Consider the following 21,504-nt stretch of genomic DNA (forward strand, 5'->3'; position numbering starts at 1 on the left):
GGGCTGTCAAGTTCCTTTTATTATCACTTTCATGAAGCTCCTCTGCATCATTCTTTGCAGAAAGGGTCTCCCCAGATGAGGTAGATGGCTGGTTTCTCAATGATGATATCCGATGTTTTGATAAGTGAGGAAGAACTTTACAAGCCATTCCTGATCTTTTTGGTTGTTCACGGTTTCGTGACTTTTTCAAGTGCCCCTTTTTCAAGGCCAAATTTTGTCTTCCTCCTTCACTGTAATTGTATCCAGAGATCTTGCATTTCCTTCTTTTTACATTCTTTTCTATATCACTAATCCTTGATTCATTGGGGTTAGGAACTGTGCCATCATTATCCAATGGAACACATTTTCTCACACTGAGATCACATAAATTTTTAAAATTCTTAATTTTACTTTGTTTTTTTTCCTTGTTCTTATCTTCCTCAGATATGAAGGGAGTCTCATTGGAAGTGTCTAAACCATTTGCACTATTAGCATTATCTTCTGATACATTTTTTGGTTCAAAAAATGTAGAATGACTAGAGCCTTCACTCACTATGCAGTCAGCAGACTGAGATATGAGGGAAACATCAAAGGATTCTGAAATACTAACAGCATGACTCTCATCTGCTAATACATGATTATGTGTTTCTGAAAATAAAGCATCATGTTCATGATCCTCTGAAATTCTGACACCATGATTCACATCTAATGTATGATCATGATTTTCCAAGAGCACCCTTTCATGATCATCAGAAATACTGACACTGTGATTCTCATCTGCTAAAGCATAATTATGATTTTCTGAAAACACACTAACATGCTCACGATCCTCACATGATTCTATAGGAATCTGCAATCCTCCATCAAACTGTTCCGTACTAAAATTAATTCTCTCCCTTTCATCTTGCTCAGTGACACAGATTTCCCCACTGCTGGTGGTTTGGGTAATGGAGGACACACTCAATGATTCCCGAGGCCTGTTTGTGAAATCGTTTTCTGTAGTTACCATAGCTGGCAGCACAGTCAGTGTATGTATGTCAGACATTCCTGGCCAGTCCAAACTATTATGTATAAGTTTTTCAAAGTTGATCTGCTGTGATTGCTTGATAGATACACACTTCATCGCATCATCTACATTTTTCATTGATGAATAAATTAATGTTTTCGGAGATAACTTCTGATTTTCCTCACCAGCAGCTGATTCTAAATTAGATGAAGATTTACCATCCTCATCATTGTACCCACTGTCTTCACTCACTGCTGAAGCAGTTGGAGACATGAAACGTGTGGGAAAACTTGACATATTTTCTTTCACAAACTCCTTTACAAATGGTACAGATAAACAAAAACTCTCACACTTCTGAATTAATTCTGAAGTTTCATTTCTTTCAGTAGATAAACTACGAAAACTCAAGGAACCATGTGAAGAGTTTTGCTCATCATTATTGAAAGATGCAGATTCTTCATGCGATACATCTACAAGAGAAAAGGCTGACCTGTGACTTGGTATACAAGGTCCTTGCAATTCTTTAGTAAGTGACTCAGCACTCACTACTTCATCAGGAAACTGGTAACAACTATCTGAGGAAGCAGCCCTTGATAATTCATCTGGTGCTTGCTGACAATCATCTGAAATAATACTTGATTTTTTTGTACCATCTGATGGAAACTCAAAATCTCTCATCCATCTCTCTAATTCTGCTGTGACAAAATCCAAGCCAGTTTCCACAGATGATTCTGTGTGTGGTTCTGTATTTGGAGGCTGTGTTGGAAGTTCCAGATCAAGATTTCCCAATAATTCAAAGAATCCATCATATCTAGAGCAACCTGAATGATCACTGGATTTTTCTGGTGCTATCTGAGTATGACTGTCTAAATCAGATGATTTTGAGAGAATGTCTAAGTGATTCTTGAAGTTTAGTGGAGAATATGATGGACTCAGTAACAATTCTACTTCTTCATCAGTAACAGATTTTCGTGACTGAGCAGGACTTGGTAGTGAGCTTCTTGCTTCTGAGTATATGCCACTGCTGCTACCTCCACTGCCATCACTCAACAAGTTTGGTGGATCTAAAACACAAAGAAACCAATCTATTCAGTGGAAATGTGACATTTCACTAAGTAGGAAGTAAATGATAAGGAGTGAAGACTTAAATGTAAGTTAAACATTTTGAAAGTCCATGCAAAACTCATTCTGGAGTGTTTTCTTGTAAATAAGAGAAAAATAAGGCTTGGTTTTAAAGGAAATGCAACTTCATGTCTCTAAAATTTTTTTCTGGGGAGATTAATGACTACATCAGCTTTGTGTTCTGATACTTTAACAAAGAGGTTCTTGCATGAATGTAGGAATTTCAAAGTAATTATTTCTTTTCAGGCAGGCAGCTCAGTATAGTTGTGATGCTTAGTGACAGAATTTGGCCAATTCCCTATTGAGGTCCCCATTGCAGAGGCTGATTGCACCACATATGCAGTTTCATTGTGTGGGTGTATCTCATAATGGATAGTGAGGTTGCTACATCTCTATATCTTAAACCCTGGAATCAATACTAAAAATCTAAAATTCAACGAAAAGTTTACCAAATGCTGAAAATGGCTTCTGTGCACAGTGCAGGAGGTCTTTCTTGATAATACAATCAGAAGGAGAGGCACAGAGTATTGACTTGCACTTCTTGTTGTCACAGAGAATGACAGCTTGATCCCAAGAAAAATGGATAGGTCTCATCTTTCCATGTGTGCAGTACTTGCATGCCTGACCTATGCTCTGAAAGATACAATACAAATGACATAAGATTATGATGAGCATTAGCTCTTACACAATATTTCCAAAACTGACCAAACTCCAAAAATAAAGTCAACACAATTTGATGTTCATTATAACCACATTTAAAGGGGTTGGCTCAAAGTGTATGTACAAAGACAAAAATCATGTCAAGGTTTTGTCCAAGTACAAAATGCAATTCATGAAACATTATGAAAACCTGAACACAAATGATTTAGACACCCCTAGTTCTGTGTATCATATGGGAAAGTCATACAGTTCAGCATATATATTGAAACTCATATGCTTCAGAGATTGATTAAAAAATATGAATATCCAAAAAAGACACTAAATCTATCAGAAAATGCTACACTTGCACAGATATGACATAACAATGCATGAGGTGTGGCGAGTATCAGAACCCCTATGGCAGTCCTACCAACTGTCCTTATGACACACAGCAAACAGCACCATATGGTTAGCTCTTTACCATGCTTTAACCAAAATTTGTGACATGACTTCTGTCTCTGACCGTACATACATGGACTTGGACTTAAATACAGATTTCCACTTAGTATTTAGACTTTAAAAATTCAATTGAATTTGCACTATTTCCATGTAGTACTTATACTTTAAAAATACCAAGTACAGTCACCAACAGTAAACCATCTGCCACTCTTGGCTATATAATTACTCAGTAATGACAGTAGTGACACCTGTCACCACCTAGTGAAGGCTTTTGTTTTCCTGTGATTGGTTCAACCCGTTCAAAAACAAGCCTTAAGGTTCCACCCACTTGACATGTGGTCCATGCCCTATCCCTTCCCATAATCAGAGCATCTCTTCACAACTATCCTCCTCTGTCTCCCCCCCCCCCCTCTCTCTCTCTCTCTCTCTCTCTCTCTCTCTCTCTCTCTCTCTCTCTCTCTCTCTCTCTCTCTCTCTCTCTCTCTCTCTCTCTCTCTCTCCCTTTTAATAAGTAAATTGATAGATCATAGATAATGTAAGTGTGTGTGTGTGTGTGTAGACATGCATGCACGCGCACGTGTGTCTCGCTTCTTTTTGTTGTTCCTTTTTAGTTGCTTCTCTGCCTCCTCATTCCCCATCCTCCTCCTCCCCTTTTCACTTTTCTTCCTCCTCCTCTTTCCCCCCCTCCTCACTCAAAGAAAAGAACATACTATGAATTTTACAACATCCAGTTTTCCTTTCCAATTATTCAGAAGTCTCATTTCCTATTTATTATGCTTTACTGATTATAGATTTGACAAGTAACTTCCTAGGAAAAAGTAACTTACCTTTTTATCTGATGATTTTTGAGAAACACAGCTGACTGCCCTGTGTAGCTAATTTCGTAAAACAATGGCAGTGCGCCAGAACATTTACAACAAAAAATGTTATCCCTCTCCAATAACGTAGGTTTCAATTTAATTTTATTGATTTGATATTGTATGCATGTTGCCACAGACATTAAAAATAAAATAAAAAACAATAAAAAAATAATAACCCCTAAATGTTTCAATTCCTACAGAAGTATTCAGTCTATAATAACTCTGAGTCCAAAAGATAGGTATGTATATGAAAACATTCACTCCTGATTTGTCAAAACATTCTTTGATACTGTTAGTGACAAGTCTTATATATATAAACAAAATTGAAGGCTGTAAAATGGCTCTAAAAGGAAATTGCATATACACATACTAAGAGGTACGGATATATACATACTAAACATTATATGTGTTAAAACTGGTTGTACATGTAAGTAAACTGAACAATAACATTTCTGTTATGATGTCCAGTAAATTATGAGAATTAATATGTGCAATGTCCACATAACTGCAACATAAGGACATGTTGTGCATGAATTGGAATATTGGAGGGATTAGTGTATTCCAAGTAGAAATGGTTGACCAATCAATCTAATTAGGAGTGAATGTTTTCATATACATACCTAGGTTTTTAGGCTCAGAGTTATTATGAAATGGATACTTTTGTAGGAATTAAGACACATTTGAGAATTATTTTGTTTTCTCTATGCTTATGTTGACATGCATATAATATCAAAGTAATAAAATTAAATTGAAAGCTACAGTATCGGAGAGGCATAAAGACTTTGGTTATAAATGTTGTGGAGTTGGCTACACAAGGACTGTTGTGTTTCCCAAAAATCATCACATAAATTATTTTTCAAATCTATGATCAGTAAGGCATAAGAAATAGGAAATGAGACTTCAGAGTAATCAGAAAGGAAAACTCAAGTCATAAAATTCATAGTATGTTCTATTCTTTGAAAACCATGGATGTACTAGCCATAGCATTGGGATGTGCAGTGTTACCTAATGCACATCCAACCATTTTCTTTAATGTAGAAATCTTGTTTATTTATAGGTATTTGTAATGTAAATAAGTACTTATTTATTACAAACACTATAGGATTGTGGAAAAAGTATGTAAAGGTGAGAATAAAAACTTAACAAAAATATAAAAATAAAATTCTGCATCCCTAGTCTGATATCATGACCTCTGAGAGGGGAAAAAACCCGAATATCAAAATCATATGGTAGGCACACTTCCATTCATGGCATGGAAATAATATATATATATATATATATATATATATATATATATATATATATATATATATATATATATATATATATATATACAGTAAAATCCCTCTCATCCGGCATTCGAGTATCCGGCACATTTTTCCCCGAGCCTTAAAATCAATAAAAAATCAATGTGTACTCATAAAATCGATTAAAATTCCCGCACGAGGCATACTTTGTCCCCTCGCCACCAGAGTGCACTGCTTCGCGCCACCCGCGGCCCACTGCACTGTGTCTACTCAGTGACTCAGTCCCGTGTGTGCAATGTTTATCGCCTGACGCCTTCATCATGCCTAAAGTTGTAGAAAAGAAGAAGCGTGTTGTGCTTACACTTAAGCAGCTGATCAGATCAGCTGCTGATTAAGATCAGCTGATCTTTGTTATGGTAAGATGCATGAGTGTAGGGTGGTGATTGTGGTCATAATTTCACTTCTATTCAAGTATCCGGAATGTCGGCGGTCCCGTTGATGCCGGATAAGAGGGATTTTACCGTATATATATATATATATATATATATATATATATATATATATATATATATATATATATATATATATATATATATATATATATATCAAACAATTTGTTTTTTATCTCTCATTTTATGGGACAAATAACAAACACACCAAAAAAATGCAACCTGACAAGACACTTACCTCTGACAAAGCACAACACTACAGATTTATGAAGACAAAATGACTAGTATTGTTCAATTTAGTGACAAATGGGGATAAAGTATTCCAAATACCAACAACATAAAGAAAGAATCAGTACCTTTTGTACTCTAGGGAACAATGTGAGTGTGCTAATTTAGGTTACAAAATGTTAAATTAAGTTAGTCTGCCTTATGGGGGTGTCCAATATGTTAGGGGGAAGGGGATGAGGGGGGAGTATAAGTTGAACCAACAAATTTACCCAATACATTAGGGGGAAGGAGTTGAGGGGGGAATATTGGTTGAACCTGCAAATTTACCAAAGTCTTGGTATTATTTTACATTAAAACTATCATACTCTACAATATTGGGAAAGTGATTTTTCCATATCTCACTGGATTCTAAGAAATTTTATTTCTTTGAGTTTCCATGGGAAATCCATAGTATTTGAAATAGACACAGGCACTTTTCCAAAAATTTCCCTTGATCTGATGCAGTAGGATAGGTTAGTTAGGTTATCTTAGGCTAGATTAATATCCCTGAGGAGAGTCCTGAAGGAAGCAGCCCACTGGCTGGGTTAAGTTAGGTTAGATTAGTATCCCTAAGAGAGGTTCATGCAGCTAGGTTAGTTTAGATGGTAAATTTATATTTTTTACTCATCTAACAATCTCAGATGAGACTACATTTTTCTGGTAGATTTTGATGTGCTTTGAATGAATCTAGTAACCGTTTCCATCATAGTTTAATTTTTTCTTGTATACCAGCCCCCCCCCCCCCACACACGTAAATAAGCAGAAATTCATAAAAAAAAAAAAACATTAATCAAGCCTAATCTAATTAAACCTAACCCTAACTAAAGCTAACCTAACCTTCCTTAACAATAAACTTGATAAAAATTAATATCTCAGGAACGAACAATTTGCGACAGTAAAGATACACACCACTGTGATATATGTAACCCAAGTACATCACTGATAATAATATTTATTTATTTTTTTATTTATTGATTTTTTTTTTTTTCTGAGACGTGAACATTTATAATACTACCAATCAGATTAGTATCCCTGGGGATGAGGCCAAGGAGGCGCAGTCTCCCGGCTAGGTTAAGGGAATTGGGGAATTATGGTGTAAATCTAAAAATTTACTAAAGACATGAGTCCTGAATAACTTAAGATGGGGCAGGCGCCTCCTCCTGTTAGGATCCTGCCACCTTGTGCGTTAAAACGGCTGATGCTTTATCATATTAATAACGTATACAATAGTAGGTTTGTGAGAAATAGCTATGTGATGTTTGGCACCCAAAATACACATAAAAAAAATAGTAAGTGTTGGGTAATAAAGCTGCAAGACCATGCATCAAGATACCATATATAACTTGCGAGTACAAATATTTCACTATGATTAATGAACTCCACTAACACCTTCTTACCATCTTGAGGCTGGTATAACAGAGAGGTTCATTTCTGAAAGGTGTTGCAGGAGTGAGGAAAGGAGCAAACGTTTTGCTGCTGATCAACAACGCAATGTGTTGACCATGCGCCGCCTGCTGCTGCTGCCTCCCGCGGACCGCCTCCCGATCCCTGCACCACTCTGAGCCTTGGTATGGGTGCATATATAGTACAGGGATTTTCCAAGCGACAGTATGGAAGAAAAAAAGGTCAAACAAATCAACACAATATAAATAAATAAAATAATGATGTAGTATTTATACTAACAACGTATATTAGAAACAGATTCCTATTAATGCTAAACAGTGGTTGAAATATACAAGAGAAAAATAATAGAACAGATTAGGAATTATAGAAAAGAATATTAAAATAATGATGTAGTGTGCCAGAAACAATAAAAAATAGTTCCCTATCTCCTTATCTTTATCACTATGTAATTAAGACAATCACTGAAAAATTAAGTAAGCACCAAGTTGGATCAGTTGCCATTATAGGTTTGGAGTCCCAGCCTCGTTACCGATAATCATTGACTGATAAAAATAAATAAATAAATAAATAAACGCTAACAGGATCGGGGAGTAAGGGGCAAACAATCTTTAAAATAGTACTACGAACACTATCCAATAAAATGGAACTGTTTCAAAAGCTTATCAACACCACCATCATTATCATTACCACCACCACTACTATTGTATTACTACTGTCACCCTTACACACACACACGCACACACACATTCGATCTTCCTTGCTCCCATACTGGTCAATATACATACAGTGATACATACATAGAAAATTCCCTGGAAGAGGCCCTAGGGCATTCTCTTCTCTTTCTTCCTCTTCAGCATTGATAATTCTAAACAACGATTTCTTATCTTTGACAACTACTTATAAAGCTGTTTATTCATAGTATTAATGAATATATATATATATATATATATATATATATATATATATATATATATATATATATATATATATATATATATATATATATATATATATATATATATATATATATATATATATATATATATATATCAACGAACGAAGTCAAAAGACGAGGATCGGAAGATACTTGGTAGTACTGCTGTCTCCTCACTCACTGTTGTTGCTGACGCTGTCTAATCTCAGCAGTTTCTCGCTTATTACCTCGCCGCCTCTCCAAGGCCTGCCACTGGGTGTGACAAAAGGAAAACAGAATTTCTTTATCTCTTTGGACACACAATGTCTGAACGTAAGGTATTAAACAAGTATTACCCTCCGGACTTTGATCCTTCTAAAATACCCAGGGCTAGATGTCCCAGGAATCGACAGTTCACCGTAAGGCTCATGGTGCCGTGCAACATCAAGTGCTACACCTGTGGGGAATACATTGCTAAGGGAAAAAAGTTTAATGCACGTAAGGAAGATGTGGAAAACATGACCTACCTTGGAGTGAGAATCTATCGTTTCTACATTAAGTGTCCAGGATGCCTTGCTGAGATATCCTTTAGGACTGATCCAGAGAGCACAGACTACATCATTGAAGCAGGCGCTCACCGTAACTTCCAGGCCCTGAAACTTGCAGAGGAGCAGGCAGCGAGGGAGGAGCGCGAGGCTAAGGAAGAAATTGAATCAAACCCAATGTTGTTATTGGAGAACAGAACCCGTCAATCTCAATATGAAATGGAAGTTTTGGAGTCTTTAGAGGACCTGCGGGAAATGAACGATCGTCATGCTGGAATTGATCCTGGAAAGATTGCTGAAAGGTTTGAGACAGAACGGAAAATTTCACAGGATCAACTTGATGAACTTGAGAGGTTGGCTGCACTGAAAGCTCTTGGATATGAAATGGTTGAAGGTGAGATGGTAAAGAGAATTGCTCCTGAACAACTTGATGAAAGCCCTGTCAAGAAGAAATTGAAGACAGATCAAGAAGTAGGTCCAGATAACCGTGGAATGAGTACTGACCAGAAAAGTGCATCAAACATGAAATCTCGTCTAGCAAGCATGATAAAAGCAAGACCCCGAGCACCTAACTTAGAGTTGAAAGATGTGAAGCCTCCAGAATCAAAATTAGATTTAAAAGATGTGAAGCCGCAAGAATCAATATCAGACATGATTGACATGAGACCTGGTACAGCAAGCAGTGTGCTCAGTGTAGTGAATGACAAGATGTCACAAGCAACAGTGCCACTTTCAAATGGACTGTTATTCCTAGGTGCATACTCAGACTCAGAATCAGATGACAGTACATAACTCACATTGCATTACATATTCTTCATACACAGCTGCATTATGTGAACATATGGAAGTGTATCAAATTTTCATACACTGGTAAACTTATAAAAAGTAAAGACTACCTCTGTATTATCATTGAATTTGAAGTGTTTATTCATGACTGAAACAAAGCTCCTAGATTAAATGAATTATAAACACCAATCCCCCAATCCAAAACCTGTCACTTATTGTAGTTGTATTAACGTCAGTGTATTGCTGAAAGAAATATTGGTAATGGTCTTGCAACAAATAGTACTACATTTTTCTTTAGATTCACAGAGAATTGTGCACAACAAAAGAATGCTAGACTTAACATGAAAATTATACATAGATGTGCTTGTGAAAGTGAGTGTATGTGAAGATATACCAGATTGTCAGTTTATATTATATAATATAATATAATATACAATATAAGTGAAGAACATTCAAAGTATTTCTATAATTTATTTTGTAACTACTGTAATTTGAAATTATTGATTTACTTATACTATATATGTTCTTATGGGTTTCAATTAGTTTCCAAAGGTATAAACTCGTATTTCAAATTAAATTACGTACCTGTGTAACTGTCTTGAAAAAAAATATGTACAGTGTGTAAGTGATGACTAACCTTTATATAAATCATTTGGATATAAGACTAAATTAATATTGGAAAATGTTTCGTGGTTGTATTCATCATAATTTCATATCTCGAGTATATCACCTTTCCTACGTAGAATATTGTATACATGCTACTAGTGTAATTTATTTATAACTTTGCAAATTGATTGTTGGATTCTGGCTTGAATGGAATGATATGAGTATTTAATTTTGTTTAATGTATTATTTATTTTATTTTATTTTATTTTATTTTATTTTATTTTATTTTATTTTATTTTATTTCTACATCTCAGTAGTTTATTTGATACCAGTAATAAACTGTACTTTGTCATTATGAAGGAAGAAGGAATGAAGGAAGAATTGACTTTGAATCTTTTTATTTACATCTCACATAGTAATAATAATAATTTTCATTATTATTATTATTATTATTATTATTATTATTATTATTATTATTATTATTATTATTATTATCATCATTTATTATTATTATTATTATTATTATTATTATTATTATTATTATTATTATTATTATTATTATCCTTATTATTATTATTATTATTATTATTATTATTATTATTATTATTATTATTATTATTATTATTACTGTTGTTATTATTAAGGAGGGATGGATGTAAGACTGAATTGAGAATAGCTGGAAGAGGTGGATTGTTTCAATTATTTGGGATCAACAGTTACAGTGGACAGAAGAGTTGAGACAGAGGTGAAGTGCAGTGTGAAGGAAACAGGAAAAGTACTTGGTGAATTGAAAAAAGATCTTTAAACATGAGGCACAGGTATGAATGAGTGTAAAGAGAGAAGAACTGGTTGACTGTAATGGAAACAAAGTGAGGAGTATATGTGCAGTAACATGGAGGAACAATAAGAAATGAGGAGGTAAGAAGAAGTGGTGTTTTGAGAAAGTTGAGTTGCTGAGCAGATCAGTATGTACTAAGATGATTTTGCCATGTGGATAGAATGGAAGACAAAAAATAAAATAAATAAATAAAATAATAATAAAAGGAATTATGAAATCAGATTCACACAGTGAAAGGTTAAGGGGAAGGCCAAGCCTGGAGTGGATGAACTATGTGAAGAGAGTATTGAGTAAAAGGTGAATGAAAGAATTGTGCATGATTGAGGTGAATGAAGAGTGACATTGGTGAGTTCATGACTTAGTCTCGTTGCTCACATCTTGAGGGGCCCATTGGTTTATGGACCCAGTTAGGGTGCAGGGCACTCTATAGGAAGTGTCTTCCATCTGCTGTGGTCAATGGATTGGAGAAGATGTGAGGTAAGGAATGGTCTCATTATGAAGGGGCAAGGATAAACTAGTGTATGTTGTTGGGGCCTGCTGTGGAAGTATGCAGCCAGCTATGTCTAAGCTCCTAGAGTGTAGTCTAGTCGGATGGTCCACAAAAGTATCCCTTTCCATCACATGCTGATGAGGCTGAGAGTGTGAAAAATGTCTGTATGAGTGTGGTGCTTTGTCTGGGCTGTCCCTAGTGGGATTGCTAGCCTGGTATATAGATGATAGATTATTTATAATTTTTAGCCTTGTTACTGCTGTTGTTTTTGTTGTTGTTATTATTACTATTATTATTTATTGACTGATTTATATATATATATATATATATATATATATATATATATATATATATATATATATATATATATATATATATATATATATATATATATATTTTATTTATTTTTTAATCTTTCTAATCATTATATCAGGCTAAGATCAACAGTAATGGAAAGTAATTTAGACAAGACCTTTTACAGGGAGAATAAAAATACAGAGGATGAGATGCCCCATCCTTCATCCCTTTTAATCACCTATTATGATGGAGAAATTATAGTAGTGATATTCCAATCTGACTGGAGAGTGGGACCACACAGAGGAATATATTTTTCTCAAGTAAATTCGTAACTATTTACTTGAATACCAATTCTATCATACTGTATGAATGGAATTTGCTGTATGCATGGTGTATGGAGTATGCTTCACATGTCGGGGAGGTTCCACTCATACCGCTCTTCTAGACAGAGTGGAATCAAAAGCTTTTTGTCTCATCAACTCCTCTCCTCTAACTGACTGTCTTCAGCCTCTCTCTCATCACTGCAATGTTGCATCTCTAGCTGTCTTCTACTACTATTTTCACGTTAACTGCATGCCTCCCCTCCTCCCACGGCCTTGCTGCACAAGACTTTCTTCGTTCTCTCACCCCTATCCTGTCCACCTCTCTAATGCAAGAGTTAACCAGCATTCTCAATCATTCATCCCTTTCTCTGGTAAACTCTGAACGCCCTGCCTGCTTCTGTATTTCCACCTTCCTATGACTTGAATTCCTTCAAAAGGGAGGTTTCAAGATGCTTATCCTTCAATTTTTGACTACCGCTTTGTACCCTTTTCTGGGACTGGCATGTTTTTTTTTTTTTTTTTTTTTTTTTTGTCCTTGGCCAGTGTCCCTCCTACATAAAAAAAAGAAAAAAAAAGAGAAAAAAAAAAAAAAAAAAATATATATATATATATATATATATATACACAACATTTTTTTTCTGTACACAGATGAATGTATGCATCTTCATCTTTCTGTCTTACTTTCTCCAAGCATCACTCCTATTTATCAATGAAATTCAGGAATCTGGGACTTATGATTTTTGTTTTCTCTACTATCTCTATCCTGAATTTCAAACCAGAGTTAGGTTTCACATCTTTGTACACAATGACAGCTTTCACACCATGGTCTTCAATCTTCCAAATTTTCCACCATCTGGCTAAGACATCATTGTCACTTTCTTACTCATTTTATCTGTGTTGTGTATCTCTCATTAAACTCCATTTTTTAACTATTTGACTTCCAAAGTGGAGTACAGTCCAACCCTTGCTGAAATCTCCATTCTTAAAGATTTCAATGTCAAGTATTGACTTTGGCAATCTTCTTTCAGGGAATAACATTGTTAACTAACCATTAACTTTGTTATTCCACTTGATCTACAGCAGTTTGTGCATTACTGACCACTTTAGAAATATGCCTGACACTGATGAACTATTTCAGTATCCAGTCTCATCACTCTATCTCCACCTTGGGACCATCCAAGGAGGAAGTATGTACCACTAAAATTGCACCTTTGCCAAGTAGAAAGCCCTAAGACCATTCTATTCTGATTTTTCTTGAAATTACTTTCTTTGTGCATAGCACATCTTTTCACATACATTTTTTTTAATTCCAAAGGTTGTAAATTAAAGTCCAATCCAACTTGTTCTTTTGCTTTTGAAAATAGAGAAGCAGCTCTAAAACAGTATCTTGACTTTCCATTTCCTAAAACTCATATCCTTAATATTTATAGAAACTATGGCAGATCTTGCCTGCAGCTTGCCAGAAACTAAATAAAAACATCAATCTTATTATGTCTTGTAACTTCTAGCACAAAGTAAAAAAATTCTCTAACAATGTTTTCTTCATCTTTGTTTCATCCAGATGGCACCACTGCTGTTTCTTTTATCTATATAAGAAATTTTATCTTTGACGTTTGATGTCACTGGATGATTCTGAGCTTGTTCCTCCCTCACCTTCATTCTCAGACTATACGATGCTTCTTATTGAAATTCTTTGTAAAGGTATTTTTCCAAGTGGTTTCTGGTCTTGGTTATGGTTATATGTAGTCCCTATTCTGATTGTTCTCTTAAATTGTTTTTCCTTTCTTGATGAACGTTTGTCTACACTGAACTTGTTCCTTAAAAAAGATGACCATTACTGTCCCTGGCATTACTAACCTATAGCTTTGATTTTCTCTCTCTCTCTCTCTCTCTCTCTCTCTCTCTCTCTCTCTCTCTCTCTCTCTCTCTCTCTCTCTCTCTCTCTCTCTTTATTATATCTTTAATAGGAAGATTCTTAACCATATCTCTGCTCATAACCTTTCTGATCATCACCATAAATTCTGTATAGAAAGATCTGATGGCAATTTTATGGCTTTCCTTACTGAAACTTGATCATCCTCCTTTAAGGGGTTTTGGGTGAAACATTTGGCATTGCCTTAAATATATCAAAAGCTTTTTGGTAGAGTTTGGCAGAAATCTTTTAATTTCTTATCTTCCCTCTGTAGTCTATCAATCTCTGCAATTTTTACAAATGTTCTTTCTGGCTGTTCTATTGCTACAGTGATACACAACTCCTGTTCTCCTAAACCTATAGATAATGATATTCCACAATTTTCTATAATATCACTTGCCTCTCATTGTTTGTAAAATTACCTCTGATGAATGTTTCACCCTATCCACTCTCATACTGATGACTACCCTGCATTTATTAACATCATTTACCAGATATCTAGCTTAAATATGAAATCATTCATACAGAGAAGCCACAGAACACATAACTTCAGATATATATATATATATATATATATATATATATATATATATATATATATATATATATATATATATATATATATATATATGAGAGAGGGAGAGAGAGAGAGAGAGAGAGAGCAAGCAAGCAAGCAACAAATGGAGTGAGCACCCTACATCAGACTAGTAGCGGCGGGTGCTGCCGTCCTCTCCTCTTCCCCAGAGCCATCGCTATACCCAACGTGTCTCTATTTTTCTGTGCTTTTGGAAAGTGCGCGAATTTTGAGCTGTTATTTCCTCTGTTTATTCATGTATCACTTTGAATTGCTGTAATAAATCAAATTACATTTTTATCACTGATGACATACTATCAGACTTGTATTTTCGGTTCTGATGATAATGACTATAAAATCAAGCATAGTAAGAATGTCAACATTTAAGAATTTGCTTTTAAAGGGTTAGGAACAGGCTGAATGTAGGCAAACTTCCAGCAAGAAGGAAAGGTAGATGTTGACAGATAGAGCTGAAAGAGTTTGACTAGGCAAGGTGCAAGCATGGAGGCACAGTTTCAGAGAACAATAGGAGGGACCCCATCAGGTCCATAACCCTTCCGAGGGTTTAGGCCAGTAAAGGCATGGAAAACATCATTGCAAAGTATTTTAATAAGTAGCATGAAGTAGTCAGAAGGTGGAAGAGAGGGAGGAATAAGCCCAGAATTGTCCAAGTTAGAGTTTTTAGCAAAGGTTTGAGCAAAGAGTTCAACTTTAGAAATAGATGTGATAGCAGTGGTGCCATCTGGTTGAAATAAAAGAGGGAAAAAAGAAGCAAAGTTATTGGAGATATTTTTGGCTAGATGCCAGAAGACACAAGGGGAGTTAGATCTTGAAAGATTTTGACACTTTCTGTTAATGAAGGAGTTTTTGGCTAGTTGGAGAACAGACTTAGCATGGTTCCAGGCAGAAATATAAAGTGCATGAGATTCTGGTGATGGAAAGCTTAAGTACCTTTTGTGGGCCACCCCTTTATCATGTATAACACGAGAACAAGCTGTGTTAAACCAAAGTTTGGAAGGTTTAGGTCGAGAAAAAGAGTGAGGAATGTATGCCTCCATACCAGACACAATCACCTCTGTTATATGCTCAGCACACAAAGATGGGTCTCTGACATGGAAGTAGTAGTCATTCCAAGGAAAATCAGCAAAATACCTCCCCAGGTACCCCCAAAAAGCAGAGGCAAAACACCAGAGGCACCTTCACTTAGGGGATCCTGAGGAGGGATTGGAGTGATAGGATAAGATACAGATATGAGATTGTGATCAGAGGAGTCCAACAGAGAAGAGAGGGTAACAGCATGAGCAGAAGGATTAGAGGTCAGAAAAAGGTCAAGAATGTTGGGTGTATCTCCAAGACAGTCAGGAATACAAGTAGAGTGTTGCTCCAATTGCTCTAGGTCATGGAGGATAGCAAAGTTGAAGGCTAGTTCACTAGGATGGCCAGTGAAGGGAGAGGAAAGCCAAAGCTGGTGGTGAACATTGAAATCTCCAAGAATGGAGATCTCTGCAAAAGGGAAGAGAGTCAGAATGTGCTCCACTTTGGAAGTTAAGTAGTCAAAGAATTTCTTATAGTCAGAGGAGTTAGGTGAGAGCTATACAGCATGGATAAATTTAGTTTGAGAGTAACTCTGTAGTTGTAGCCAGATGGTGGAAAACTCTGAAGATTCAAGAGCGTGAGCACGAAAGCAGGTTAAGTCATTGCGCACATAAACACAACATCCAGCTTTGGATTGAAAATGAGGATAGAGAAAGTAGGAGGGAACAGAAAAGGGGCTACTGTCAGTTGCCTCAGACACTTTAGTTTCAGTGAAGAAAAGAAGATGAGGTTTAGAAGAGGAGAGGTGGTGTTCTACAGATTGAAAATTAGATCTTAGACCGTGAATGTTGCAGAAGTTAATGAAGAAAAAGTTGAGGGGAGGTGTCAAGACACTTAGGGTCATCATCAGAAGGGTAGTCTGACCTGGGGACATTTGTGGTCCCCTCCCCAGATGGGGACTCCGAGGCTGGTATAGGAGTCGCCATGATAATTTTGAAATTTTGAGTGAAGGGTGTGTGTGTGTGTGTTATTAGGGGCTTGTAGTTTTGTGTGGAGGAAGAGAGTTGTCTTTAGAGGGCAGGCTGTCACTGCCCCCTTGTGTTGTGAGACACAAAGGGAAACGTTCAGTGAGGTCACAGCTGGGTTTAATGATAAGTTCACAGCATCCCCTGATCCAGTGCTTTAGACATCACTGGGAGTAATTATTGTTTTGGCAGGTACCTTCTGCCTCTTCCTCCTCCGCCTCTTCTACACTTTAGCTGTCTGTTTCTAAAAACTCAATAAAAAATCTCGCATCCATTAAGTTAGGTGCTGAGTGTCATCTCTGCCAGTTCTTTACCTCTTAACTGCTAACTCTGTTACAGGAGCTGTAATGGTCCTTATATGGAGTACAGCTCTTATGTAAAATTTACTGTCAAATTTACATTCTTTAGAGAGACATAGGTTAAGAGGGGATCTGATAGAAGTCTTCAAGTGGTATAAGGGTTATAACAAGGAGGATGTAAGCAAAATTCTTAGGATCAGCAACCAGGGTAGAGCAAGAAATAACAGGTTCAAGCTTGAAAAATTTAGGTTTAGGAAAGAGATAAGAAGAAATTGGTTCTCAAATAGAGTGGTAGATGAGTGGAATGGACTCAATAATCATGTTGTTAGTGCTAGGACATTAGGGAGCTTTAAGAGAAGATTAGACGGGTTTATGGATGGGGATGATAGGTGGAAATAGGTGGGTATATTTCATACAGGGACTACCATGTGTGAGCCTGGTGGCTTCTTGTAGCTTCCCTTATTTCTTATGTTCTTATGTATGGGAAGAATCAATTCATACAAGTATACTTAACAGGGTGGAGTTAAAAGATATTCACCTTATCAACTCCCCTCCTTAGACAGGCTTCACCAATTTCTTACTCACTGCCACAATGTTGCATGTCTTGTCATCTTCTGCTGTTATTCCATTATTACTGCTCCCCTGAACTGGCTAACTACATGCCTCACCCTCATTTCCTTAAATATATATATATATATATATATATATATATATATATATATATATATATATATATATATATATATATATATATATATATATATATATATATATATACTGTTTTTCCCAACGTATTAGATGCACCTCTGCATAAAATGCATAGCTTTTACAAGGATGTTTTGTGGAAAATTTTTCTATTATGTTTCATTATAAATTTATTGGAAAAAATTGTAGTGTCTGTGTGTGTGTGTGTGTGTGTGTGTGTGTATTTACCTAGTTGTATTTACCTAGTTGTGTTTTACAGGAAAAGAGCTATGCTCATGCTGTCCTGTCTTCATATCTATAAGCATCCAGCTTAACTTTAAATTCATGAATATTTTTTGCTTGTACCATTGTTTCATCTAAGTTGTTCCATATTTCTTTGCTTCTATTTGGGAAACCATATTTTTTGACATCTCTTCTACTTGTTGTTTTCTTCAATTTCACTCCATGTCCTCTTGTATCTCTTGAGTCCCACACAAATAAGTCCTCTTTGTCAACTTTATCCTTATCCTTTAAAGCTCTGTATATAGCAATCAGGTCTCCTCTTTCTCTTTTCTCTTGTAATGATGGAAGCTTCAATCTCTTTAATCTTTCTTCATAGGTTAAATCTCTCAAACTTGGTACCAGTTTGGTTGCAGCTCTTTGGATCCTTTCTATTTTCCTTATTTCCTTTTTATTATTGTGGTATATTCCAGTTTTGGTCGAATCACATATTCCATCAACTTTTTCATCATCTTTTCATCCATGTAAGCAAATGCCCCTTTCATCTTTCTTAGTAACTCATAGGTTTCCCCAACTATTTTGTTTACATGTTTTTCTGGTGATAAGTTATCACTGATTGTAATTCCCAAGTCTTTTTCTTCTTTGGTTTTCTTAATTTCCACTTCTCCCATGGTGTAGGAACTTGTCAATCTTCTTTTGCTTTTCCCTAATTCCATCACCTTGCATTTCTTTGCATTGTGTGTGTATGTATGTGTGTGTGTGTGTGTGTGTGTGTGTGTGTGTATTTACCTAGTTGTATTTACCTAGTTGTATAGTACAGGGTCCGAGCCAAAGCTCAATTAGTCCTGTCTCCATACCTGAATTTGTCCAATTTCTCTTTAAACATGTGCACACTCTTTGCCGCAACCACCTCTTCTTTTAAGTTATTCCATATTTCAACCGTTCGATGCGGAAAGCTGTATTTCTTAATATCTCCCAAACAATGACTCTTCTTTAATTTCTTCATATGTCCCCTTGTACGTCTATCTCCTTCCTCCACTTTTACAACTAGGTCATCTCTGTCTATCTTCTCCATGCCATTTACTAATTTGAACATTGTTATCAGGTCTCCTCTTTCCCTTCTTTCTTGCAGTGTTGGTAATCCAATTTCTTCCAGTCTTTCCTCGTAACTTAGGTCTTCCAATTCAGGTATCATTTTCGTAACTGTTCTTTGTATTCTTTCCAATTTCCTTATATCTTTCTTCTTGTGTGGAGACCATACCACTGCTGCGTATTCCAGTTTGGGGCGTATCATGTGTGTTATGATTTTCTTCATCATTTCTTTGTCTAGGTAATTAAATGCCACCCTGATATTTGCTAGCAAATTATATGTAGAGCCAAATATTCCATTGATGTGTTTTTCTGGTGATAGTGTGTCTTGAATTATTACTCCCAGGTCTTTTTCTTCTTTGCTCTTTCGTATTGTGATTCCTCCCATCTTATACTCCCATGAAGGTCTCCTTTTACTTCTTCCCATCTCCATTACATGGCACTTTTTTATACTGAATTCTAATTTCCATCGTTTACTCCAGTCATAAATTCTATCAATATCCCTCTGTAGTTCCTCACAATCCTCTTGGTTCTTTATTACTTTCATCAATTTTGCATCATCTGCAAACATGTTAATGTAGCTATTTAAACCCACAGTCATATCATTTATATAGACCTGAAACATTATAGGTGCCAACACAGACCCTTGTGGTACTCCGCTTGTTACTTCGCACCAACTTGATTTATTATCTCTGATTACTGTGCTCATTTCCCTACCTTGGAGATAATCCTTCATCCACTTAAGTATTTTTCCTTTTAGCCCTCCTCGATGTTCTAGTTTCCATACGAGACTTTTATGTGGAACTGTATCAAAAGCTTTTTTTAGATCTAAATAGACTGCATCAACCCAACCATCTCTCTCTTGTAGTTTATCTATTACTCTTGTATAAAAGCTCAGTAAGTTTGTTACGCAATATCTCTCTTTCCTGAAACCGAATTGTTTTTCTGTTATTATATTTTCTTGTTCAAGATATTGCACCCATCTGTTTTTAATGACTATTTCACAGAGTTTACTTACAATACTCGTGAATGAGACTGGTCTGTAATTCAGTGGTTCCATTTTATTACCTCCTTTGTATAACGGTACTATATTTGCTCTCTTCCATTTGGTACTTTTCCCTCCTTCAAAGAACTGTTAATTATCTCCCATGTTGGTTCTTCCAATTCCTCTCTACATTCTTTCAATATCCATCCATTTACTTCGTCTGGTCCCATCGCCTTTCTAGTATCTAGCTCTTCCAGTAGTCTTTTAATTTCTTTTCTTTCCACTTGTATGTTTGCTATTCCTTTCTGTTGTTCCTCATCTCCCAGTGATGCAAAGACAGTTTCTCTTGTAAATACAGACTTAAAGCTTTTATTCAGTATCTCAGCCATCTCTTGTGTGGTTTCATAAATTTCTCCATTTTTCTTCAGCTTTGTAATGGTATCTCCATGCTTTATTTTTCCATTTACATATCTATAGAAAAGTTTGGGTTCTTCTTTACACTTTCCAACTACATCTCTTTCAAAATTTCTTTCTTCTTCTCTTCTTATTTTAACATAATCATTTCTAGCTGTCCTGTATTCTTCTCTATTTATCTCATTCCATTGTTTCCTCATTTTTTTCCATGCCCTCTCCTTCTTCTTTTTTGCCTCTGCACACTTTGCATTAAACCACACTTTCTTATTTTCTTTTACCTTATATCTTGGCACATATCTTTCAACACCTTCTCTAAACTTGCTTAAAAACACTTCATATTTTTTCTGCTCCTCCATACCTCTTAATAAATTATTCCAATCAAGCTCTCCGTAGAATTTCTTTAACCCTGTAAAGTCTGCCTTAGCATAATTTTTTCTCTCATTTTTATATTCCTCATTGAATTTTGGCACTTCTTCTTTGATCTCTATCTCCATCTTCACATGATCACTTCTTCCCACTGGACACAAATATTCTATACTTGGTTCATTTTCTGGCTTTTTTGTAAAAACCAAGTCTAGAAGCAATGGTTCATCTTCCCCTCTGTACCTAGTATTTTCTTTCACCCATTGATCCATCGTGTTTACCATCATAGTCTGTAAAAATTCTTCACTCCATGTACTGGCAATCCCTGTCACCTCCATCTTCCCCCAGTTTATCTCTTTGCTATTAAAATCTCCTACTAGTAACACCTTGTTTCTTATCTTTAGCATGTCATCTATACTTTTTATGAACTCGCTTTGCATGTGCTTATAATCATCAGTCCCCCAAGTGTTGGTCTTTGGAGGCATGTATGCAACAATAATTTTTCTGCTTTCTTGTCCTTGGATCTTGATCTCCACACTCAATGTTTCTGACCTCCCTTCACCATATTCCACTGTTTCTATCAACATGTTTTTTCTTACTAGAATCATCACTCCTCCTCCTCCCTTATTCTTTCTGTCTCTTCTCCATGTGTTA

The 21,504-nt window shown here is 35.8% G+C and overlaps 2 protein-coding genes across 2 annotated transcripts in view; one reads left to right on the forward strand and one right to left on the reverse strand.

Annotated features, from left to right (window-relative positions):
- LOC135100437 (uncharacterized) overlaps positions 1–8,315 on the reverse strand; it is a 23,891-nt gene extending 15,576 nt beyond the window's left edge. The window contains exons 1-4 of the mRNA XM_064003311.1: positions 8,230–8,315; positions 7,426–7,592; positions 2,557–2,740; positions 1–2,049 (exon numbers count right to left, since the gene is read on the reverse strand). The exon at positions 1–2,049 is cut by the window's left edge and continues 52 nt beyond it. Of these exons, the coding sequence (XP_063859381.1) occupies positions 1–2,049; positions 2,557–2,740; positions 7,426–7,428 (2,236 nt within the window). The 5' untranslated portion in view covers positions 7,429–7,592; positions 8,230–8,315. The remainder of the gene's footprint in view (positions 2,050–2,556; positions 2,741–7,425; positions 7,593–8,229) is intronic.
- A 186-nt stretch (positions 8,316–8,501) lies between these two features.
- LOC135100442 (splicing factor YJU2-like) lies at positions 8,502–10,668 on the forward strand. The gene has a single exon (XM_064003335.1). The coding sequence runs from the start codon at positions 8,669–8,671 to the stop codon at positions 9,680–9,682; it is 1,014 nt and encodes a 337-aa protein (XP_063859405.1). The 5' UTR covers positions 8,502–8,668; the 3' UTR covers positions 9,683–10,668.
- Positions 10,669–21,504: the final 10,836 nt, after the last annotated feature.

This window comes from Scylla paramamosain, chromosome 5 (genome assembly GCF_035594125.1).
Source record: "Scylla paramamosain isolate STU-SP2022 chromosome 5, ASM3559412v1, whole genome shotgun sequence".
Classification (NCBI taxonomy): Eukaryota; Metazoa; Arthropoda; class Malacostraca; order Decapoda; family Portunidae; genus Scylla; species Scylla paramamosain.

Coding starts and splice junctions, on each gene's coding strand:
- LOC135100442 (XM_064003335.1), top strand. CDS start 8,669: ATGTCTGAACGTAAGGTATTAAACAAGTATTACCCTCCGGACTTTGAT.